Genomic DNA, 25,690 nt, shown 5'->3' with positions numbered 1-25,690 from the left:
ATTTGCACAATTAATTGTCACACCCCTACAGAGTACTAGAAACAGAAAAGTTGTAATTTTTTATGCTAATATAAAGATGCTAATTTACAAATTTACTTTTACATTTTAACTCTGGATGCAGGTTTGTTGCGGGTGTGATAGGCAGAGAAAGAATTCCCACCTTTGAGAGGATGCTGTGGAGAGTTTGCCGTGGCAACGTCTTCCTCCGGCAGGCAGACATTGATGACTCACTCGAGGACCCAACCACAGTAAGTACCCTTGTTTTGACCAATGAACGATTAACAATGTATATTTCTACAATGTTAAATGTTCTTTTTGTTCTTTTTCTTAGGGCGACCGTGTGCACAAGTCTGTGTTCATCATTTTCTTCCAGGGCGACCAACTAAAGAACCGAGTGAAGAAGATTTGTGAAGGGTATGAAATAAAAATTTATTGATATTTTTTTTTTGATTGTGTGTGTTTGTCTGCAGGAAGCCTACAAAAAGCATTAATTTATTTTTGTCAGTGACCGATATTATTATGTACCTTGGTGATGTTGCTTAGGTTTCGGGCTTCTCTGTATCCCTGTCCTGAGACACCTCAAGAAAGGAAGGAAATGGCAGCCGGTGTTAACACTCGAATTGACGATCTCCAGATGGTAAGAAATGTTCGCACATGCAAAATATTAATCACACAGACTTAACTTTGCCCATAACAAAACTTTTGACAATTTCTGACAATATGAGTCAAGTTAAAGTCTAAATTTTTCTAAAATAGCTCTTAGTTTATTTTGTCCTGGTATTTTTTTTTTCATGTTGCATGGCAGAGTAAAGGTGGATCATTGTGAAATCTAATAGACTCTTTTACAGCCCACCTGATCAAATAGTTGCACGTGCATTTTGGCAATGGAATTGGTGTTGTTACTCAGTGGTTCTAATGTGTTAGCAACTCAGAAAGTTAATCAAAACGGTTTCCCAACATCAAAATGTCTGGTTGTTGTGTTTATTGCACTAATATTTGTATATTTTTATTTTATATTTTATATTTACATTATATATATGGCCATTTGCTAACGTCTTCTATCCACTTATAGTACACGGATTTGGTAGCCTGATACCATTTGATAGTCATCTTTTTAAAATAACTTTCTGTTTTGCTTAATCTGGTCGCGTAGCTTGACACTCTGCTGATTCTCACCATACTTTCATTACCAAGATGCGCGCGCATTCTTTGCTACGTCATCATTGTGTACAATAGAGTTCTAAACAGGCCTGAAAATTACAACCCGACCCGGCCCGTGGACCTGATGTAACCTGACACATCAACATGAATTATCTGCCCGAACCCGACCCGCAGCCCGATGCCGCGGAGCCCCTTCTTTTTTTCTTCTAATACACGTATTATCATGACCATCAGACGGGAATTCAAATCAACCTTTAATGTTCATGCCTTTTAAAAATACAAACAACTGAAACAAACTTTAAATTTATAAATAGGCTATATAAATAAGCCTTAAATAGAAATCACACAATAATAAATAAAAAGAACTCAAACATGTACCCAGCCAGCGGCTACCCTTCCTGTAATAGCGACAATGAAATTAACTGGCGGCAAGTTTACTTTTCAGCAACTCCATCTTCTTCTCCAGGCTAAAGGCATGCACGCAGCGACGTCAGGTCTGCCCCTGCCCCTCGTGTGATGCACGTTGCACGCAGCAGCCAGACTTTCCGGTGAACAGCAGTGATGATTAATAAAAAAATTCACTGAGCGAAAAAGATTAAGCCCGAGGTCCGACCGGACCCGAGTCATTTGCTCATATTTTTGACCTGAACCTGCGGGTCCCCCCGTTGAGAACTCTAGTGTACAAACAGTAAAAAGAGTGCCCCACATATTTATAGGAAAGCCAATAAGCTCAAAATGCATATTGGCATTGAAGTAATATGACTGAATTTGATTTCACAGTACTTTGATTGATGTTTTTTGCTTTGTAAACGGAGTAAGTGAGTTACCTAATGAAATTACACGCTGTAAATATGATCAAGAACTCTGTGCTGTAATGAACAGATTAGATTAGACTTTCAGTCTCAACACTCTGCACAGCGTGCGTGCATGTGTGTGTGTTTCTATCTATTTCCCTCTATCTGTCTATTTTTAAAATAATCTGATTGATGTCATCTCTTTTTTTATTCCCTGTCTCAAGACAGACCTCCTGTAAACCAACCTACTCACTGTATGGTGCAGATTCATTTGACTAAATTAGTCCCCTGTTTACATGAGTGTATAGTCACTGTTTATCTGTCTGTACAATGGCCATAACATCTATTAGGGGCCCTTGCTGGCCATAATGGGTGACTGCCAGATGGTTTTATAGCTTTAAGTGAATCTCTCACGGTGCCTTATTTGGCATGGAAAACTGTGTGAGTGACATTTACATAGTGACCATACCTGCCCACTAAGACAGATGCCCATTCACTCACACAGTTTTACCACAAGGCGGGGCAGTTGATTTCCCCATACTTCGTTCTCACATTAGATTTGATCAGGGTCTTCTGCATGGTGACATGACAAGTGTCATGCCCAACAACGCCCTTGGGCCATGACAGTTTTCACTTATTGCTTGCTTAAACAGCTTTGCACATCTGAGCTCATCTCACTTTTTAAAACCGTGTAACAAAATAAGAAGGTTTGTTACTGTTAACTTCTTCTGCAAGGTCCGATTTCATTGATTTACACAAGATGTTCTTTATAACACCCTCAAATCAAGTTAGGATGATATGAATTATCAGGTTTGCACATGTAAAGACTCTTGAATGTTGGCATTAATGGAAAAGGGCAACATCTGTGAGAAATTCATGTTGTTTTTAAGTTTCGCTTGTTTCTTTAATTAGCCAAATTAAGAAAACTTTTTGTATTACATTTTATAAATACAAAAAGAAACCATTTTCACTATTGATCTTAGGCTTTGTTTATACCTGGTATTAAGTAGGGCTGGGTATCGATTCAAATGTTTCTGATCGATTCGATTTCGATTCACAAGCTATTAAATCTGTTTGATTTCGATTCTCGGTTCGAATTTTCGATTCAGATATTTTTTGTCGCTTTTTATACTCGATTCTCAATTCAACTATTATATTATATTATATTATATTATATTATATTATAGACTGAATGAATGAATGACAGGCTCGCCTCTCGCTTCTTGGTAACATCGCACAAGGAAACAAAGATGGGTGACATCTAGTAGAGAAGACTAGTAATTAGATTAACGTTAATCTTACGTTCAATGTTTGCGAAAATAAATATGGGAAAAAAATCAATTTGTGGCCTTTGAGAATCGTTTTTGAATCGACCACATAAAAAAAACAATTAATCGAAAAATCGATTTTTTTTTGCCCAGCCCTATTATTAAGATGCATTTTGGTCGATCGCATCACAAGTTAACGAGAGAGACACATTCTCATTCATAACCTGGTGTTTTTAATCCGTCACTTTTGTCAACTTTTGACAACTTGTGTCCTGATTAGATACTTTGAATCGTTAAAATGCATGCGGGAGAAATTATGGGTTTAAATTGCTGTAATATTATTATGTCAGAGTCTGCGGCTTGTGTTTCAAAATGAAACAAATGATAGAGATGGAGAGGAGCCACATTCGTTTTATCAATTGTATCCTAAACACCTCGCTGGCTAAAAATCTAGTCCGATGTAAAAACATTGTCCTCGGTACATTACACTGACATTTTATAAATAGTCTTTTGTGGCTGTTCAAACACACACTGCCACATGAGCGTCTACACCACAAAAGCAATCCGGTCGAATGCATTTTCGACCACCTCTGAATGTGGTGAAAGGTAGATGAGCTTAAAAAAATACACCTGTATTTAGTGTCGTCCACTTGTGATCCTTTCGACCAAAACACATCTTAATACCAGGTGTAAACAAACTGTATGTGCGCCGCCAGATTTTTTAAACCCTGCATACATTGTATGCATAGGTCATGCATCCGCATACAGGAGAATGCAGTATGAAATGTGTTGCATTTTGTTGCAATGAGAATGCATCAAGTGTCTGCGTACACGTACGAGTTAAATAAACTATGCTTTGCAAAGCTGTGCATTCGATCGTGCACGTACGCTTGCGTACAGGTATAAAACAGACTATACTCCAGGCTTTAGTGAGACTTTTACTGCAAAAGTGATGTGTTCATCTTCCCTTCGTCACCCTCCCACAGTCCTTGTGAAAGTTCCTCCCTGTGCATACTCACATTATCAGCGAGTTTGTCCTTGATGTTTCCTACACTTGTTTACTGATCCTCTCTGTCTCATCTCACACCCTGAAATCACACACAAGCTCTATTTAAATCTACTATGCTTTTTACTTTCCACTGCCTACATAAGGGACCGTCCTAACCTTCATGCAACTTCATTAAGTGACAAATAGCAGACTCAAACATTAGGTAAAAGTGCATCCTATGTAACACCTTTTCTCAGAGGCAAGATTTCGCTTGCTTAAAGGAAACACCACAGTTTTTTAAATATTTTACTATGTTCTTAAATCAAATTAGATGAACTAATACATAATCTTTTTTCAATGCGTGCATTTTTAATCTTTGTACAGCGTTTTGTGAATGTGTTAGCATTTAGCCTAGCCCCATTCATTCATATGGCTCCAAACAAAAGTTTTATTTTGTGCCACCATACTTACTCGTTTAACTACCTATGTAACAGTCTTTAAATAGGAAAAACATGGCAGTGTTTGGTGGCTTCTAAATTCATCCCTTTTTGGATCCTAAGGAATGAATGAGGCTATGCTAAATGCTAACATATTCACGACACGCTGTACAAAGATTAAAAGTGCACGCATTAGTAATTATTAATTAGTCTAAGTTGAGGTACGAACATTGTAAAATATTGAAAAACGGTGGTGTTTTCCTTTAAACCGCTATCTTGAACTTTGTTTTTTAGTGTGTAAAGGAAAAGTCAACTAAGGTAGTCCAACCTTTAAAAAATGCTGCCCCCCTAGGAAGCTCCCTTGGTTTTGGAACACAGCCACAGATCCGTTTGCTCTCGGTTTTCCACAAATGTAAAGGAGCAGATCCAAACCCAGAGTGCTGACAGAGGTGGGACAGAGCTCTTGAGTTCCATGTCACTGACTCACTTCAAACTATTAGCGGTCCTGTTTGTCCCCCGGGTGTGATTAGAATGGTCACTATGTGTGTGTTTTGTGTGTCAGTCATGAATTGTTAATCTTTCTGTGCTCCTCTTCTTGCCCTAGTGATAATACAGCTTTAGTGTTATGCCCTGGTGCACAAGAATGCTATGTGTGCGCTGTGTATCTGTTGCTGTTTGAGACAGACAAGAAGGCATTATTGAGGATTACATAAATCCCAGATTGTGCAGGTTTGTCTGATTGTTAGTGTGGATGAGTCTCTGTGTGTGGGTTTTTCTAGCGTGGGAGAGTGAGTCGAATTTCAGAGTGGGCAGTTGCGTACGTCCTTCCAGTGTGGGTGAGAATGTGTGCTCGATATTAAGGTTGGCAGCGTATCTTGTTTTGCATGCCAGGGGGATATTGGTGCACTGCCATGGCCACTCCTGAATGATTGAGAAATCCACCTTGCCTAAAAAAGATGTAGTGGCTGTGTTCATACAGTGAGTGTTTGGGACTGACAACCGTATTTACTATAACGGGGTGACTCTTGGGAATGGAATTTTATATATATTTATACAGGACTTATCATGTTAAAATGCCCAAATTTACAGAAAATAAAAATGTGTTCACATCCTGATACAAATTTTTTTTTGGTCTATATAGCTAATTTTACAATTAGACACTTTACAACGTTAACATTTTACTATGCCTTAAAGTTCAGCATAATTAGGTGGCGACATTGAGTGACAGGTGAATTGGCGCTGCTGTCACTACCGTCAAGTCAGACGGGTGTGGTTTCAGTAACCAGGCACTTCTGCTCCACCCACATTCCTCCTCTTTGCCCATGGTGATGCGATGCCAAGATGTGCTTTAAAAAAGCTCTTCAGAAACCTACGGGTGACAGTCTATGGCTGTGTCCGAAAACTAAGGAGGCTGACTTGTTGCCTCGCTCCCTCATGAGACAGTGACTTCAGTGGCATGAAGGCAGCTTTGGGAAACGCATTCATGGAATTTTGTTAATATAATCCAAGTGTGCCGCACAAGCCCTGAAAATTGAAGCCAAAAGGAGTTGATCGACCCCCAGTGAACCCCGCCTCCCCATGTTATTCAATGGAACTTAAGACCAACTAAACAATTTAATTACACTTCAATTATCCTTTTTCTGAAGCTGGTTTCTGTCATTTACTGTAGTTTTTATCACGCTGATGTAAATCCAAGTGTTTGTTTTTAAAATAAGTTTGTTTTTAGTTAGTTCTTTAATGCTATAAAAACGGTGGTGTGATGTCATGATTGATTTCGCAGCTTTACTTCCTGGTCACTACTGCGTAGGACTGGTCCTGAAATCGCTACTGTGCAGACTCAAGACCCAAGATGTCAGTGCCGTATCGGGGCAGCTTCACTTTTCACCAATGGAAGAGAGCTAACTGGCGTCCATCTTTCTTTTTTTACAGTCTGTGATATAAATGGAGAGCGCCTTTGTTATAACTAATCCCATATTTGAGAACCCAATACTAATTTCTCGCTAGAAATGCAATCAAAAGGTGTAAACAGTGAAAATATTACCTTATTTACACCAAATTTGTGCTGTAGTCGCTTTGTTTTTTCCAACTTGACCAGGCTCGATCCATCACATTCCCAGCGCAAACCAATGCATATAATTGTGGGACAAGACGATGAAGGTATCTCAGGAGACAGGAAGTAAACCTAACATTGAATTTGCATGTGCCTTGATGTCTTCATGCCTTAGAAGGCAGCATTTTAGAGATTTCAGTACATGCGCGTACGTTCACATACACATAAAAAACAGACTATACTCCGGGCTTTAGCAATCCAACTGCTGTTTGTTGTAGAGATCTGCATCATTACTTCCAATTTGATTTAATTCCACTTCCTGTTTTGACACCTTCTCTTTCTCTGTGCTGTGTTTTTTAGGTGTTAAATCAGACTGAGGATCACGGGCAACGAGTTTTGCAGGCGGCTGCTAAGACTCTTCGTGTTTGGTTCATCAAAGTGAGGAAGATGAAGGCCATTTATCACACTCTGAACCTCTGCAACATCGATGTGACTCAGAAGTGTCTGATTGCTGAGATATGGTGCCCTGTGTCTGATCTAGACTCCATTCAGTTTGCACTTCGTCGGGGCACGGTAAGGACTCGCACAAATACAAACAAATCAAATGGGAAATGAAAATTCAAAAGGCAAAATATTATGGACAGCAGCCAGTTTTGTTTTATCATTATTATTAATAATTTTTAAAGCCCCCCTTGTGCTGAAAATCAAGGTTTTTATATTGTTTATATATCTATGCGGTGTTTTCGATATGCATTAAGACAAACCATGTGCAAATTCATCAGTACTTTCTCCATATTGCTGCGTTTACAGAGGCGTTAAGCGCAAGTGATTTCAATGTTAAGTCAATGTGAAGACTCGTTGACGCGCGTCTGGAGGTCTCGCAGCGCGGATGAGGCGTTTGGCGCGGCGCGGAAGACGCCTTTACGTCTCATTCACGCGTCTCTTTTGTGCCTGACGCGGTACGCGTGAATGGGGCTTTTTGTGCATTTTGCGTTTGACGCAAATTTTCGGCTGACGCCCGAGTTCAAAAATTTGAACTTTGACGGAATTTCGCACCGCGTTAACCAATCAGGAGCCTGCTTGCTGCTGTGGCGGCAGCCCCGCCCGGAGGCACTCATTCAACCTGAAGAAACGCTTTAACTTGTCTGTAAGGAGTCACCCGGAGCTATACGAGACAAGTTCTTATTTCTATAGAGACAGGAATAAAAAGGACCTCGCTTGGAAGAGTGTCAGTGAGGACATCCTGGTAAGTTGTAATACACGTTTCACTTTTGAGTCACGTGACGTTTATCGACCCGTGCCGTTTATTTTCCCCCTATAGTAAGGTTAAAAAATACAAACTGGTAACTCTCTCGATAAATGCACAATCAACATCAGTCATCTTGCAAACAGACAACCGCATAGCACTTGCCCCTCCCACAAGAAGCGGATTTTGCCTCTGACGTGCAAGAATTCGGTTTTAAATCGCCCATGTTTTTTGCATGTTGTAACTAATCACGTCATTTTGTTGACCAAGCTGGTGTGATTGAGTGCAGGTGGAGACTAATTTGCATATTCATGAATGCACATTATACTAAATAAATTAAGGGTGTAGTCACATTCACGCTATTTTAAGGTATGATAAAATAATTTTCAGAGGAAAAACATTGAAATTTGTCATTTTGATGATCAACGACTTAAAATACCAACTTTCGTATGTTTTATATGTTTGAATGGTAAACTAGGGTTGAGTTAAATTGCTCTTCGAGTGATATATTCATGGTGCATCTGTAGTCTAAAGGCCTGTGTCAAGTTCATATTAGGCTAATATTGGTTTCTCCACACTAATTACAGCCACGCATGTGTTGTCTCTTAGGAGTGTCCGCTTTGTTCTTATCATCACATACAATGAGTCACACTTTGTGAGCATAACTTGATGTCCCATTATCTCATGACACACATATACACATGCACACAGGGGACCGAGTGTTAGGACGGAATGCCCAGATGCTTTTACATTGAGTCATGAGAGCTGTCAGATCAAAGTTTGCATTTCCCTGTGGTCAAGAGCAGCTGAAACCTTACCCTCATCTGCCCTCCTCAGAGCGCCACAAATGGGCTCTGTCCATCACTTCTGCCGTGCTCTGATGGATAAATGGATGAAAAGATGGATGAGATATGGCCGTGCCCATCTGCTCCCTTACTTTTCAATGTGATCTAAATTAAAAGGATAGGTTAAGCCTTCTCATATTCACAGCAGTAGGAGTGGCATGTCTTCAATGTATACAGTATGTGCATGATTGCTTTAGCAGTAGATTTTAGTTTCTCATAACCTACCGCAGAACGTTTGTGCATGTTAGGAATGCCACTGTGAGATCTTGATATGAAGTGTGAAGTTTGTATGTAATACCTGCAATTCATGTCGTGATAGGTTATAGTGTAGGGTTTAGAGATCACTGGAATGTTAACCTTGTAACAAGTAAAGCTTAAGAGGATTAAGTTGCACAGATTCACCTTCTGTTCCTCTGTGTCTGTCTCTGTCTGCATTTATGGGGTTAATACAGGTTATATATAGGTAATATAGTACTGGATTTACAGAGACCTAAATATGGATTCTCGCAGCCTGATGGAAACTGTTTTATAATCCTTGTAAAGCATTTTTATTGGTAAAAAGCAGATTCCTTTTGTGCAAACAGGAACTCAGATTTCAGTGTCCTTAAATGAGCTGGTTCAAAGTCTATCCTTACGCGTGGTATTCTTCCTCATGCCTGATTTAAGTAGTAGCTATTAATACCAGCATTCTTACACATTGCCTCAACACGCCCCTTAAACACGCTATAGATTTTGGTTAATACGCTCAGGTACATATGAAGAGCTTAAATGCAAAACCCTTGTAAATTAGCTTTTTTTTTATCAGACTTTTAATGTATTCTGCCAACAAACTGGTATTTCTGAATGGCCTGAAGCTGAGATTTGAAGAGAAAGTATTTAAAGATTGTATAATACATGCCGAAAGCATTCAGTTAATATTATCTAATTTTTGAAGGAGGTGGCGTTTAACGGCTTTTGCAACTTATGGCGCTTTTCCATTTCATAGTACCCCACAGTTTGGTTTGGGTCAGGTCGGGTCAGCTCACTTCACTTTGGCTTGGTTAGCTTTTCCATTGAGTTTATTAACACTTTGGAGTGAGAGGGATTATAGGTGTGACGTTATATTTGCGCTGCCTACTGCTGTGACATCATACAAGTGAGAGCGTCGTTGTACATTCCCATACATTTATTTATTTCTCAGTCTGCCACAAAATTAAAATTGACCACCACAAATAGATATTTGCACATCGCGTTAACTACTACCTCTGTCTCACATGACGGTTTCTGTACAAACACCCCTGGCGTCAGTCGACCGCTCCGCTGAGTCTCATTTAAGGCGCATTTTAGCATATGCGAACATGCGCGTCGCGAATGTGCAGCCACAAACTGCAAGTCTGGAAAAAACTAATACGGTGTTCCTGATTCACAACCTGAGATGTTTTTCATTGGTAAAAGGGAGTTTGGGAACTTACTGTGGGTTTACACCAAACGCGAAGCGTGCAAATCGCATCGCGTTGCTCGCTCTAGATTACGCGCAGGATTTAACTCCAAGTCATGCGAATATTTCGCTTGAGTTTAATATTTTCACGGCAATTTTCATCTGATCGCGTCTTTTCATTGACTTTGTATGTGATCTACTCGCGCAAGTCGTTGAACTCGCATCTGGTGTAAACCCACAGTTACAGCAAAGCACAGATTACAACAGGTTTACTCGAGACAGCGCAAGCTAGCATGAAGGTAAAGCTAATCTTTTACATTATAGCGATGACGCTGGTAGTGACGATTCTCTCAGACCAATCAGTGATTTGGTGTTTTCGCGTCACATTCGGGTATCAGCTAGGGTCGCTTGGAACCCCAACCAAGGTGGTACTAAAAAAAGTATTGGGTAATACGTACTGTACCCAGTGGAAAAGCCTCCAAAAGTAAGCTGACCTAAACCAACCAACCCATGAGGTACTATGAAATGGACAAGGCCAATCTTAGCTCCTTATATACAGAGCATATGCATGTATGTGACCCTAGAACACAAAACCAGTCGTAAGTCGCATGGGTATATTTGTATAAAAAGCTAAAAATACATTGCATGGGTCAAAATGATCGATTTTTCTTTTATGTAAAGATTTTGTTCCATGAACATATTTTGTAAATTTCCTACCGTAAATATATCAAAACTTTATTTTTGTGATTGGATGTTACAAAATCGCGATCAAAATTGGCCAGAATCTCGCCTACAAACTTCACTGCGTTACCCGTTCTTAGAGGATTTCCTATTCAAGTTTAGTTTTTGTGTAAAAGCTTACAGTGAGATTTTTGCACTCTCAAGTTCCAGATTTTCGAATCGACTCATCCTAACAAACTATAGATCAATGAAAAGCTTATTTATTTAGCTTTGGAATAATGTATAAATCTAAATTTCAAAATTGACCCTTACGACTAGTTTTGCGGTCCATGGTCACATACTGAAACTGTAACCATTCGTTTAGCAAAAAATCAAGACGTTTTAAATCAACTAAAAAGTAGAAACGATTGTATTTGTACGAAAACAGTTTTTCGTTGCATAGACAAATAAAAAATGGAAAGCCACTGCACAGAAAAACTGTAATGCTTATTTACATGCATACAAAAAATCTGCCTGTTTTTTGCAGGAAAAAAGTGGATCCACTGTTCCATCCATCCTGAACAGAATGCAAACCAAACAGACGCCACCCACCTACAACAAGACCAATAAGTTCACCTCTGGCTTTCAAAGCATCGTTGACGCCTATGGCATCGGCAACTACCGGGAGATCAACCCAGGTAACCCTCACATCCACACAATGAACTGTGGACATTCCCAGAGTTCTTCGGACAAAGACTTGACTAAATGAGCTATATAAAAATACATACAGAATGTAAAGCAAACTAACAATGGCTGCGTCCGGAAGCTCTAAAATGTTGCCGTTAAGGGGTGTTCGAATCCAGTGTTAGGTTTACTTCCTAAATGTGTGTCTCTGCTTGTAAAATCCAGTCTAAAGTCTTATTATTCTATAATGAGATTGGAAGCATCAAGTTTTTTGATTTGAGTCATTGATTTTAATCGTTACTCAGTCAATATTAAAGATATCAAAGTTAGATTTTTACAGAATATCCTTTACATTATATAGGATAACTTAATTTAGAAAACGGTAATCACAAAAAAGGACATTAGCTTTGAGAGGATTAGAAATATAGCTCATTCTAGCTATTTCTGAGTTTGTTGAGAAAAGATTTCTCATTCTCCATGTTTGTGTTCAGCTCCATACACCATCATCACCTTCCCCTTCCTGTTCGCGGTCATGTTTGGTGATCTGGGCCACGGTCTCCTCATGGTCTGTGCTGCACTATATCTCGTACTGCGAGAGAGACGATTAATTGCCCAGAAAAATGAAAATGAGGTATCCATCAGTTCACCCATTCATCTATCCATTCACTCATCAATCCCAGAATGTATTGTTGTTCCACTAGTTCATATCATTTGATAATTGGTAAAGCATTAAACATACAAGTAAATGAGCCGCCACACACTTTCTTAATCTTTCTAGATGTTTCAAATGGTGTTTGCGGGCCGGTACATTATTCTCCTGATGGGATTGTTTTCTGTGTATACTGGAATCATCTACAACGACTGTTTCTCCAAATCTCTCAATGTCTTCGGCTCAGGCTGGAGCGTCAGGCCCATGTTTACAGATAAAGGAGACAACTGGACGTGAGTTTTACATTTCAACGCTTTAACGTTTGATTTAGTTTTTTTTCATAATCAGATACTACTTTGAAGTGATTCTTTCTCATAATTCAGATTAGGTTTTTTTTTTTCAATCATCTAGGTCTAAGACTTTAGAAGAAAACAGGATATTACAGCTGGACCCGGCTGTGCCAGGAGTGTTTGGTGGACCCTATCCTATCGGCATTGACCCAGTAAGCATCAAGATGAATGATCTTTTAAGAATCGTACACTACATGGAAAAATATATAATTGTTTCTCCTCCCCAACAGATCTGGAACATTGCCGCCAACAAGCTGACGTTTCTAAATTCCTTCAAGATGAAGATGTCCATCATTCTGGGAGTCATTCATATGCTGTTTGGAGTTACTCTCAGCCTTTTCAATCACATGTACACATCCCACCATTTTTCTGAATTACTCGATAGGTTACTTTACGCTGTCTGTATTCAGATTTAAAGCTTTAAATGTCTTTTTGTTTGTTGGTGAAGGTACTTTAAGAAGCGTCTGAACATCTTTCTGGGCTTTATTCCTGAGATCGTCTTCATGAGCTCTCTGTTTGGATACCTAATATTGATCGTCTTCTACAAGTGGACGGCTTACGATGCCAAGACCTCAAAAGACGCCCCCAGTCTGCTTATAGCCTTCATCAACATGTTCCTCTTCAACTACAACGATCCCACCAACAAACCTTTATACAGGGGACAGGTACACACAGAGGCCAGGTGATGTCATAATATGATGATGCAAAAGGAAAATAAAAATGACATTTTTTCTCTTTTCTCTAACTCTAGATGGTAATTCAGTCTCTGTTAGTTGTCATAGCTCTCGCCTGTGTGCCGTGCATGCTTATAGTAAAGACATTAGTTATGCGGAGGCAGCATCTCTGGAGAAGAAACCTGGTAAGAACTTACTGTATCTAAAATTGATGCAAAGTGAGATTCAAACTGTACTTTTTTTTGTATAGCACAATTTGTATTTGATACACGGAGGTAATTATGATGACTTTTATTGTGTGTATTAGGATTATTTCCCCTGTGCTTCCTTACAGGGAACACATAACTTTGGGGGAATCCGTGTGGGTAATGGCCCTACAGACGATGAAGCTGGAATTATCCAGCATGACCAGTTGGCCCAAAACACAGAAGAAGAGCCTGAGGTGAGGAGACTTCCTGTCTGTCTCTCTATTATCACCTGTAGTCAGTACTTTATGTGGAAGACATGTGTCCTTGGTGTTGGCCAAAGCTTTAAATTATATATGAGGCAAAATAAGCTCAGGTTTCTGACTAGGCTTCTCCACAGCATCTTTTGTACTTTGAAATACGGTATATATAACGCAAAACGTCATAATACATAATAAAAGTCCCTGTAAAGTCAGATATTAGATGTGGTCTGAATTTTTAACACCACAAAAAAACCAGAAAAACGCCAAATAAAAAAGGCAGCATTTTCTGATCTCAAACAGAGGGGCGTGTCCGCTGTTAGCGCTAAAACCACGCCCACTCGCACCCCGGAAAGCTCACGTCTCTCTTAACTTTCAAATACCACTACAACATGAATGGATGCTCGCGATTGTGTTAGGGGCGGGGCATGTTTCAGAAATAAATTTTTAACATTTATTATGTGTTTGGAAGCAATTTTCAAGATTGACTTTACAGGGACTTCAAATGCGTTTTTAAATGCATTTTTTTGTGTAACCCTAGATTTTTTTACAGTGTGCAATGTTTTATTATGTTACTTGTTGTTTTTACAAATAATATTATTTTATCCTTAAATACCATAATTAATTTAGAATTTAAATCACACATGCCTACATTTTTTTTACTTCTTGATGGCATAACATTGTGCAGTCTCACAATATTCTGTTTATATAGAGAATGACATCTTTTGACAAGACTGCTGGATGCATGTTTGTGTGTTTGTTTGCATATATGTATTTATCAGAATAACACAAAGTTTTATAAGCATAATTTAAGTGGATTACTTTGGTATGGTTTACGAGCAAATTGTTACCACCCACTTGGTATCAAACTGCACAAGGGTGCCAAAAACAGCCACAGTTGGCAGTGGGGTCGTCAGTGGGCATTCCGTTCTGTGACTCACTGCAACTGTGATCTACATACCAATGCTCAACTGGGTCAGACCCTTTAAAAAGTGCCATCTCCGTGCCCCCACCGCCTACGTATCCCAGAACAACCTCCCTCAAAACACCAAACAAACCCCCTCCCCACTCTGCTAAGTGAGTCTTTTTAAACAGGGGTGTAACAGATCATATATAATAAAGCATTTAAAAGCATTGCTTATCTTTTTTATTTCTTATTTAGATTTTCAGTGGTCCCAAAAAGTGTTTGTTCACTTAGGCCACAATTAAAAATATATGACTTTTCAAACTAAGTCGCAGAATAATTGAGATGAATCGTGAATTATCAGATCGTGACTCTATGAATGAAAATTGAATCATCATGACATGCCTAAACATTCCCACCTTATTAAAGGAAAACACCCCCAGTTTTAATATTTTACTATGTTCTTACCTCAGATGAATTAATACATCCCTATCTTTTATCAGTGCGTGCACTTTGGTCTTTGTGCAGCGCTTCTTGAGTGTGTTGGCATTTGGCCTGGCCCCATTCATTCTTATGGCTCCAAACAAACGTTTTATTTTGTACCACCATACTTACTCGTGTAACTACTCGTGTAACAGTCTTTAAAAAGGGAAGTGTTTGGTGCCTTCTAAATTCATCCCTGTTTGGAGCCATGGGAATGAATGGGGCTGGGCTGGGTGCTGGCACGTTCACAGTGCGCTGTACGAAGATTAAAAGATTGAGGAAAGATAGGGATGTATTCATTCGTCTTGTTGAGGTTGAAGTTGAGGTAAGAACCTATAAAATATTGAGTTTTCCTTTAATGATAGATATGAGATATAAGGCATATTGATATTGACAAGCGAGAGAAAATACTTTGTCCAAATGTTTTCTTTTCATTTTAAACAGCATATTTATAGATCTGAAATATTTAAACATGGAATATATGTGACCCAGTCTGTGAAAACCAAGCTAATGTCATTTTCTTTGTGATTTACTGTTATTACATAAAATCATCCTACATAATGTACATTCTTTAAAAATCTTGATATCTTAAATCTTGACTGTGTAAGGTCATGTCAAAGATTGAAATCAATGTAATGTAATGCTCCAAATCTCATCATTAGATTGAGACTCTAGCCTGAATTTCACAGACAAGCTTACATATACTGTATACTGAGGAGTCATGGCCATTCAAACTGAGGGGGCACGTGCCCCCTTGTTTTTTTGGGTTTTTTTTTTTTTTGAGCCAAATGGATTTTGCAAACAACCTCAAAATCAAAGAAGCGTCAATTAATCCGTTTTTTGTCTTTTAATCTGTTTAATATGCACAATATTATCAATTCTGTGCTGCATCCTTGTCACTTTTCGGAGATTTTCGCCGTTTTAATCGTGTTACATTACTTTATTATGGCGGCAGGCGCTGCAGAGAGCACAATCGCAGACGTCATCAGAGTCTGGGCGCGCTCACGGGCTCTTTGCTGTTGCTGCTGCATTTTGCTATCTGAGGAATTAAAACGTGTAAACGCTCACAACATTTCCAAACCCCAGAACGGTAATGTGCAGTTAACCTCCTCTGTGTAGAAAGTTAAGTGTGTGGTTTAAAATGTGTCTCGACGTTATATTAGTAGATTTCTAGATTCATCTTGGTACAACGTCAAACTTCGCCAGAGTTCACGGGAGCGCAGAATCACATATGCTCACAAATGAGGTAAAATTTGATGCAATAATGCGTTCCTCTAATAATTGTGTCTACAAATTTTTGTAGATCACGTTGCTATAGCTTATGTCATTTTCGTTATGACATTAATTTTATAGGATAATGCAGTTGTTGTGCAAAATGCATTAATGACACAATTAAACAAGTCATTTATTCAAACTTAAATTAATAAAACATGCCGCTTCAGATGTAAATATGATACGTCATTATACAATATTTCATTATTCCGAATAAATAGTATTTGATACTTTTATTTTGGAGGTTTTTGCATGAAAGTTCAAAATTGTTAGAAATGTAAGTGCCATGTAAAATACTGAAAGCTCTATAATATTTTGTTTGATGTCTGTTTATGCACAAATTTCTGTGAGCTGTGCACACTGTGCCCCCTTAAAAAAAAATTGGTGCATGATGTCCCTGACTGTATGTACAATATTTTCCTTGAAATTGAATACTTGCACTATCTTCCTTAAAAATATTTTCTACTTTTATTTGATATGTTATCTAAAATGACATTCATAAGTGTACAAGTACTGTTTTGGGCCACTACCGTGCTGGTTGTCAGGTCTTTGTATTTTCTGTGAACTTCACTGTCCACTTTCTCTAAAACAGATTCTAACACTGTCATTAACCCTATTTTAACCCCTATATGTGTGTCTGTCTGTGCATGTGTCCGATTACCTTCAAAGCAATCCGAAGAGGAAGTGGTAAGAACTTTCTTGCTCTGTTTGGTGTCATTTTCTAGATTGTGTGTATGTACATGTTCTGTTGTGTTTGTGTGTTAACGTGGATGTGTTGGTTAGCCTCTTCTAGTGGGTGTTTGGTGAAGGTTCTCATCTCTATAAAATGTTCCTTAGATCCCAATCTAGACTGTAATTTCTCCACCAGCATCATTAAACGGGGACGATTCAAAAAGCCATAATGAAGCGTGATTCTGATATATGGCACCAAATGATGTGTAATCAGGCTTTGAGTTTGTTATTCAGCATATAATTATGCTGTTATTGAGCTGGGAGTGGGATTTGTATTTTTCTCTGATTAAAGTCTGATTCATTCGTATGAACGACTTCTCTTGCACTGTCTTTCTCTTCAGTTTAATTTTGCAGATGAAGCGGTGCATCAAGCCATTCACACTATCGAATACTGCCTGGGCTGCATTTCAAACACTGCATCTTATCTACGGCTCTGGGCGCTGAGTCTGGCCCACGCCCGTAAGTAACACACACATCTGCTGATTCCACCAATACATTATTTAAATGTGGATGTGCGTTGTGTAGATGTAAATTTGCACAGTAATATTTGTATAGTAATCATTTGTCTTTTGTTGCAGAGCTCTCTGAAGTCTTGTGGTCCATGGTGATGCACATCGGCTTGGCCTCTAGGAACTTTGCTGGATTCATTGTTCTGTCATTCATCTTTGCCGCTTTTGCTTCATTGACCGTGTTTATTCTGTTGATTATGGAAGGACTGTCGGCCTTCTTACACGCTCTTAGATTGCACTGGTAAATCCCACCTTTTGTTACTGTCCTGTAGGTAACTAGTTAAAGACAAGCGACTCTTTGTCTCCCCCTACCAGTGGCCACATCCACACACTGCAGCTACAAAGACCAAATACAATGATCCAGTTTGTGGCATTAATTTTTAACTAATTTGTCATACAACTAGTGCTGGGCATAGATTAATCGCGATTAATCGCATACAAAAAAGTGATATTATGTATATACGCACACATTCACGTATGTATTTAAGAAACATTTACATTTATTTTTATATATTCTATATTCTATATTCATTTAAAAATATATATATAAATAAAAAAAATCTAAAATGAATATATGTATGTGTGTGTGGTTAAATATACATAATAATTACACACAATACACACACATAATATGCAAAAAAAATCACTTTTATTTTGTATGCAATTAATCACGATTAATCTTTGCCCAGCACCTTGAGTGCAGTTCTTCAATCATAATAACAAACAATGTCTATAGACCGTTTCAGCAGTAACAACATAAACAAGCGGCTGCACGTAACTTCCGGTAAACTCCGCTAAGAATAAATAACAACAAAGTCCTTTAAACGTAGTTTATTTATATAACAAGCAAAAAAACAACACATAGATTACCTAGGAAACCAAAACATTTGTTATTTTCGACGAGGCATTTGTTCAAGAGATCAATTTAGCAACTAGTCAGACCTTAAAAAAACGAAACCGGAAGTAAGGTTAGGATCCAGACGCGTATCACGTGCGTCCGATGAAACCGTCTATAGAGCTAAAGTGGCAGTGACCACAGAATTTTCCTTTAAATCCTGTGTGTATTTGGCCACTAATAAATATTGACGGTGAGCTACGGTGTCACTGAAAATATGATTGTGGCTGTTTTATTTGTAATTTATTTTAATTTTCTTTCATATATACTTTTAGTGGCTGTGACCCCTTCTGTTTTATTTCTGTAGGGTGGAGTTCCAGAATAAGTTCTACATTGGCCAGGGCTTCATGTTTATGCCCTTCACTTTTGACAACATACTGGAGGGCAAGTTTGATGACTAAATCGCACCCACTTTCTCTTCGAGCTTCAACACCTCCAAACTAACAGAGCCGATCGAAATAAACGCCAGATTTTATCATTACTGTGAAGGCTCTACATTTCTCAGGTGTTTTACATCAGGATGTAAATGGAATAATTTACAGGTAAACTACATTTGAATGATAGAAGCTGAGCTGAAAATAATCTGAGCTTGGACTGCAGATTATATTTGTGTAACTTTATAACACAGGATTTCATAACTCCCAAGTTCCTTCATATATATACTCCTCAACAGAATATATGTTTTTGCATAAATTATAATGATGCAGATCTATGTAATGCTTCATAAATATTTGTACATTTGCTTAAATAATATAATATTGACATTATAGCATTATCCACATTTCCTTTCCATCACAGTATCGGTGAAGTATGTGTCTGTTTCTGCGTTTTTCCCAGTCTCTTAAGTTATTAGAGTTTTGTTTTTTATACATATTTTATCCTTTATGTTATACCTGAACACATCCAAACAACAGATTGTACACTTTAAAAAAAATGCTGGGTTATTATTAACCCACCTTGGGTCAAAAAAGGACATGCCCGGCCCCTTGGGTTTTAATTTTTACTCAAGCTGGGTTGTTTCATCCCTAAATGCTGCATTGTTTCAACTCATTGTTGGGTGAAATATAAACCATTGTTGGGTTAATTTAATACTACAGCTAACCTTTTTGACCCAATGCTGGCTTGAAAATATCCCAGCCTTTTTTAAAGTGTATGCATTGAGATTCATTGGCACTTAAATCAAGCACTTTTTGAGCTCCTGTCATACACAGTTGATGATGACATCATCATGCATATCCGAACAAACAATCCATATAATATAACAAATGAACCTGATTTATCACAAATCTCTCATTTCACACAAACCATCACACACAAAAGTCTTGAATTCTTGTTAGTTTCTGTATTTTTCAATTGCCTTTGGACAACAGTTCATCTTTATATTAATCTGTACACTGTAGTGTTAAGTTTCATGTTTGTTTGTTTGGTTGTTGCCTGTAAATGAGTTTACAACATGCACTGGCTCCTAAAGATGTGTTGGTGTGTTAGATATCAAATGTGGTCCACTTTGATAAATTTAGCAAGTTAAAACTGTACCAAGTAGAATCAGTCAGTGAAGCTAAACGATTGTCTGTTTTGTTTGTCAATAAAGAGAAAGGGGTAGATCTGAGCATGTGATTTTGTTTTCTTGTTTTAAATGTGTAAAAACAGCAATTATAATCAAAACCGGAGTTTGGGGGGCAGGGGGACATAGCCCCCCCCCCCCCCCCAGTCCTGAGCCAATTACTATTATGTCTGAGCTATTACTGAAATTAGAATTCATATTTTATTTGTCTAATCTTGATATATTTTAATAGGTACATTAAATTAAAGCTAAAATAGTTTTATATATATTTATAAAAAATATATATTTCAAATTTATTTAAAGGCGGGGGGCATGATCTCTGAAAGCCAATGTTGATATTTGAAATCACTTAAACAAAAACGCCCCTACCCCAATAGAATCTGGATCTTCTTTTGAGGCTGTTTACACTTGGCATTAACATGTGTTTTCGTCGATCGGATCACAAGTGGATGACGTTAATGCCAGGTGTAAACAGTGTTCAAAACGTTTTGAGCTCGTCCACTTTCGACCACTTTCAACCACATCCAGAGGTAGTCGAAACCACTTTCGATCTGATCGCTTAGGAGTTGCGGAACGCACATGTGGTTGAATGCGTTCGAACAGACACACGCGACGGCCTTCTCTCCGCCCATTTATCTAATCTGAGGTATTAAACACAAGTTTTACGTCTTTTTTGACTTCTGGCGTGAACATTCGGTGAACAGCGCTATTTTTAGCCTTTCATTAATAAAACTAAGTGGCTGATCTCCGTATTTTCGTTTTGAAAGCATGTGAAAGTTGCGCGATCCTATTTCATCAATTGCGCTGAAAATTCAGAAAAATCTCTTACATATACCTGTACAAAACACTGTGCAGCATCTTTACGTGCTAAAAAAGCAGTGGACTCCGACATAATATTAGTTTGCGTCCATACAAACTCATAATTACTCCCGCTCGGGTTTGAATGACAGCAGAGAGCTCGCCCACCGTCTCACAGACCACCCCCTCACAGTATTCAGCACAGAAGCGGTCGAAAGTGGACAAAAGAGACGGATTTAAATACCAGGTGTAAACGTAATGTGTCTCTCTCGTCCACTTGTGATCCGATCAATGAAAACACATCTTAATACCAAGTGTAAACAGCCCATTTGATAGAGCTGCCCCACACATACGCAACCCAGGCAATGATCTCGTTTAGTAGACACGCTCCTTACTGCTCCTTAAAAGTGTGTTTTGGTACTCGGCCCGACTCCCTTTTCCAAAGTGTTTTTCAAAAATCATGCATCCCGCCTTTAAGGAGAGCAACAGTGGTCAGATTCACGATTTTACGTTTCCTTTGGTGTGTAAGTGTGTATTAGTACATGTTAACGATATGCAAAAGGTACAAACCCCAAAGTAAACAGTGACGCAAGTTATCGTTTCCAGCGTAAATCTCTTTTCTTGTACTACAACAAACACACTAGGCAATTAGGATTGTAGGCAACAGTTTACTTCCTGGGCCTGTTGACGTAGACACAACGGGTATTATCATAATTTCTCCCGCTTCTAAAATATAGCCTGTAAAAATAACTCCTGTTAACGTTGCACTGCGTGCGAATCTTTTAAAGCGTCACATTTCCAGCTGCATTGCAAAAAAGGATTTTCAAGAAAAAAAAATCTTAGTATTTTTGTCTTGTTTTCAGTATAAATATCTAAAAATTCTTAAATCAAGATGTTTTTTCTTGATGAGCAAAACGACTCAAGACGATAAGTCTAGTTTTTTTGACAAAAAATATGACATTTAAGTGATTTTGTGCAAAAAAAATCCGCCAATGGGGTAAGCAAATTTTTCTTGAATTTTTCTTGAATTTTGTGTTTAAGAAAAATGTTCAAGATTTTTTGCTTACCCCATTGGCAGTTTTTTTTCTTTTTGCTTTTATGCACAAAATCACTAAAACTGATGTTTTTGGTCTAAAAACTAGACCTATTTTCTTGGGTCGTTTTGCTCATCAAGAAAAATCTCTTAATTTTCAATACTTCAAGAATTTTTTTTCTTGAAAATCATTTTTTGCAGTGTGCACTGGACAAAATGTCTTTCTATAGTATTTTGTCTTGTTTTCAGTAGAAATATGTAAAAATTCTTAAATGAAGATGTATTTTCTTGATATAGTCGAAAAAATGTAGCTTGAATTAAGTGTTTAAGAAAAAAGAAATCTTATATCAATATTTTTTTCTCACCTCATTGGCAGATATTTTTGCTTGTTTTAAGCACAAATTCACTTAAATTGTATATATATTTTTTTACTTATTTTCTTAAGTCATTTTGCTTATCAAGAAAAAGCATCTTGATTTGAGAATTTTTGGATATTTCTACTGAAAACAAGACAAAAATGCTAAGTAAGAAAGTCATTTTTTGCAGTGCAGGCGGAAATCTACGCTCCTTACCATGTTTAAAAGATGTAAACTGTTGAACAGAACAATGTTTGTAAATGTTTGTTAAATGTATGTGTATTTATGTTAAATATCTTCATGTTAAAAACAAATGCTTAAATTAAAAGTTTTATAGTTTCTCTTACTAAACGCTAATATTTTCCAATGGCTTTATTAACTCGTGAGCCCAACTATAGTTCTGAACTTAGCATCAGTTATTATTAGCATACGATTAACATACAAAATGTAAATACCATTAAAATAACATTCTAAAACACGAATGTGCGAAAGTATGTTTGTGGCACATCATTAAATGAATTGGCTATGATTTTGCAACTCCGAATTAAAAGCAGAAAGATGAAACCTTTTCAAATGAAGCTTTTATGACTCATAAATCAATTTGAGCTGTTTGTCTCATACTCTTGCATAAGTGAGTGAGTATGTGTGTCTGTGTGCCCCTGCCAGCCTCTGGGGAGGGTGGAGACTCCCCTTAAAGGGGCTAATATGGGTGTGGTCTTACAGTAAGTTATCTCTACAGAGGGCTGAACCAAGGGGGGCAAGGGAACCCTGACATGTGGCCCTCACGGGGTGCTGTGGCATTTGCGCTCGGCCACACACACTCTTCCTTGCGCACATACATATTTGCACACACCTTAGTACCAAGCTAGTCTGCTTCAACTGACTGCCGAAGGTCCCAGAGTAGACTTTTAGGACGGGAGGAAAGTTTGAGGCGTTATTGCAAACCTAGTGAGTAGGACGTAGTGCCGGGTAGATAGTGCAGGTGTAAGGCGACAAAGAGGTTTATTAGAAGAGAGCTGGGAAAAGTTGCTTGCAAGTTGGAGTTGTTCCACTTTGATCGTTGGGTGTCTGCTGTCATTCAATTCTTTATATAGTGCTTTATTTTTATCCTGGGACATCGTTCTTGCACACCGGACCACACCGTTTGTGTGCTCTTCAAATCTCCATCTGCAAGTAAACGTGTGCATATTCATCGCTGTTTTCTTGAAACCGAGCCATGGCCGACACAGACTTCAAACTGGAGCGCGCCGTCTACGCCGAAGTCTCTGATGACGACGAAGAGGCCGCCTTAGTGGCGCCTGCTTCCAAACCTGCCAAATCTGCCAAGGTGTTAACCTCAAAACGTGGCGATGATGACGACGACGACGATAACTCGGCAAAGGAGGTGAACCTGGTTTTGGGACCGGGGCTTGATGGAGGTGGCAGTGGTGATGTTGAGAAGTCAGAGGCCCAGGCTACAGGAATGATGGTTCTGGCACTCCTAGATAAAATCATAGGTGTGGTGGATCAAATCCAGCAGACTCAGACAGATCTGGAGGCCAGGCAGGAGATCATGGAGAAGAAAATGAGCAGCATCCAGACAGACCTGACCAAGCTGGGGAAGAGCCACGTTGGAACAGCCGGGACGGTCAACAAGCTGCTGGACAAGGTGCGCAAGGTAAACGTCAACGTGAAGAGCGTGCGCACTGACCTGGAGAAGCAGGTAGGACAAATCAAAAAGTTGGAGAACAACGAACACGAGCTCCTGAAGAGGAAGAACTTCAAAGTGCTCATCTTCCAGGTGAGTATGTTATAGAGCTTATATTGGCATAAGGTGATTGTACACCCAAACCTGGTATGCCATCTCCTCCCACATATACTCTTAAAACAAAAAGCCTAAAAAGGATTCTTTGCAGTGATGTCATTGAGGAACCATTGCTGGAACCTTTACATTGTATCGGAAAAGGTTCTTTAGAGCAGTGGTTCTCAAACTTTTTCAGCGTGCGGCCCGCTTTGTGTACAGTGCATTCCTTCGCGGCCCCCCAAAGAAAATTTATGACAAAAACAGTTCTAAATCTTCACATTTTAATTAAACAAAACATTAAATTAAACAAAGTAGTGCTGCCTTATTTTTTAGCTTTAATTTCACAGAATTAATGATAAATTAATGTATTTTATAAAAATTTCATAAAACTGGGGCCCCCCTGGCACCATCTTGCCCCGGACCCCAGTTTGAGAACCACTGCTTTAGACTAAGAACCTTTATGAAACAATGCAAAGAATGTTTGTTTTTAAGAGTGTATCCGGTTGTATTTAATAACCACTTAGTTGACACTTTTCCAAACCGACTTTATCACATCCCAAATTTATACCAACCAGTAACTTGGCCCACACGGAATCTGTCATTTTTATTGGAAGTTTTTGTTGGAAATTATTTGGTAAGGGAACGTGGTGAGAGTTAAATAGTGAACGTTGTACACTCTTATTGGTAGCTGAAATCATATTTAATAAAGATATAATATTTAAATGAAATGGAATGGAATTTTTAGAATTTCAGGAATGACAAGCATACCATTTTTTTAGGATTCTGTGGCCCTTTCATTGAGTTTGGGGGGTGTAAGTGCAGTATGAGCCTGGCTATAACCACCCAAAAAGCAATAGTCGTCATTTCATTAGATTAACAAAACTCTCAAAAATTGCTGGGGTTTTTTTCAACCCAGTGTTGGGTCTAAAGGGACAAGCCCAGCCATTGAGTTAAAATTAACAACTCAGAATTTTGGGTTGAAACAACCCATTATAGGTTTAATGACAACCGAATTTGTACATTTTTGACCCAACGCTGAGTTGAAAATAAACCAGCATAGTGTATAGACTCAATATACAGTAGTCCAACAATGAGTAAAGCATAAAATAAACTTGAATTTGGTTACATGCCAAAATAACTTGCGAGATGTATGACATTCAATTATGTAAGCAAAGTCAAGAGTGATTGAAAGGTGTTTGGTTTTATTTATTTTATTAGGACTACACCCCCTTAACTGTGACATGGTTATGAAGGCTAGATACAGCCGGTTGGTGGTCTCCTTTTCTATTCTTAAACTCTGATGGTTTGTGCGTGTGTGGTCTTGTTCCTGTAGTCCACGCTATCTGGAGTTATTGAATTTAGCATTTGTTTGATTATATACAAAATTTTCAGTTACCACAATAGCCAAGAAAAATGTACTGGTTATTACAGGCGGTGTCTGCTGACTGTGTGTACGGTGATCTTTATTTCCGGGCCACTTTTGGAGCACACACAGATTCCTCGGCAGGGCCTGGTCCTAAATTCCCCACACACTATTATAATGTGTCAGCCTATTTCTAAGTGGATCGTCAAAGGTTCCTGTCTAACCTCAAGGCAACCTTTAAACAGTGCTGGTTTAGCACATTCCGCAAGTATAGAAAAGCAGCATGAAATCGCAATCATGTCTTAAAACGCTTACATAAATATTTTAATG

General features: G+C 38.5%; 2 protein-coding genes across 5 annotated transcripts in view; both read left to right on the top strand.

Moving 5' to 3' along the window:
* Positions 1 to 20,072, top strand: part of atp6v0a1a (ATPase H+ transporting V0 subunit a1a) — a 29,421-nt gene extending 9,349 nt beyond the window's left edge. For 2 of the 4 annotated variants that reach the window (XM_055194262.2, XM_055194258.2), the window contains 16 exons: positions 122 to 248; positions 332 to 414; positions 544 to 637; positions 7,059 to 7,271; positions 11,414 to 11,564; positions 12,042 to 12,181; positions 12,329 to 12,492; positions 12,611 to 12,701; positions 12,780 to 12,898; positions 12,998 to 13,214; positions 13,301 to 13,408; positions 13,558 to 13,665; positions 16,997 to 17,014; positions 17,401 to 17,518; positions 17,638 to 17,809; positions 18,771 to 20,072. In XM_055194262.2, the coding sequence (XP_055050237.1) occupies positions 122 to 248; positions 332 to 414; positions 544 to 637; positions 7,059 to 7,271; positions 11,414 to 11,564; positions 12,042 to 12,181; positions 12,329 to 12,492; positions 12,611 to 12,701; positions 12,780 to 12,898; positions 12,998 to 13,214; positions 13,301 to 13,408; positions 13,558 to 13,665; positions 16,997 to 17,014; positions 17,401 to 17,518; positions 17,638 to 17,809; positions 18,771 to 18,864 (2,017 nt within the window). In that variant the 3' untranslated portion in view covers positions 18,865 to 20,072. The remainder of the gene's footprint in view (positions 1 to 121; positions 249 to 331; positions 415 to 543; positions 638 to 7,058; positions 7,272 to 11,413; positions 11,565 to 12,041; positions 12,182 to 12,328; positions 12,493 to 12,610; positions 12,702 to 12,779; positions 12,899 to 12,997; positions 13,215 to 13,300; positions 13,409 to 13,557; positions 13,666 to 16,996; positions 17,015 to 17,400; positions 17,519 to 17,637; positions 17,810 to 18,770) is intronic. The other 2 variants (XM_055194263.2, XM_055194261.2) reach the window with 1 other exon arrangement.
* A 2,918-nt stretch (positions 20,073 to 22,990) lies between these two features.
* cavin1a (caveolae associated protein 1a) overlaps positions 22,991 to 25,690 on the top strand; it is a 34,590-nt gene continuing 31,890 nt past the window's right edge. Inside the window, exon 1 of the mRNA XM_055194257.2 lies at positions 22,991 to 23,994. Within this exon, the coding sequence (XP_055050232.2) occupies positions 23,431 to 23,994 (564 nt within the window). The 5' untranslated portion in view covers positions 22,991 to 23,430. The remainder of the gene's footprint in view (positions 23,995 to 25,690) is intronic.

This window comes from Misgurnus anguillicaudatus, chromosome 19 (genome assembly GCF_027580225.2).
Source record: "Misgurnus anguillicaudatus chromosome 19, ASM2758022v2, whole genome shotgun sequence".
Taxonomy (NCBI): Eukaryota; Metazoa; Chordata; class Actinopteri; order Cypriniformes; family Cobitidae; genus Misgurnus; species Misgurnus anguillicaudatus.
The sequence above is the reverse complement of the archived record's forward strand: the minus strand, read 5'-3'. Positions and strand labels throughout refer to the sequence as shown.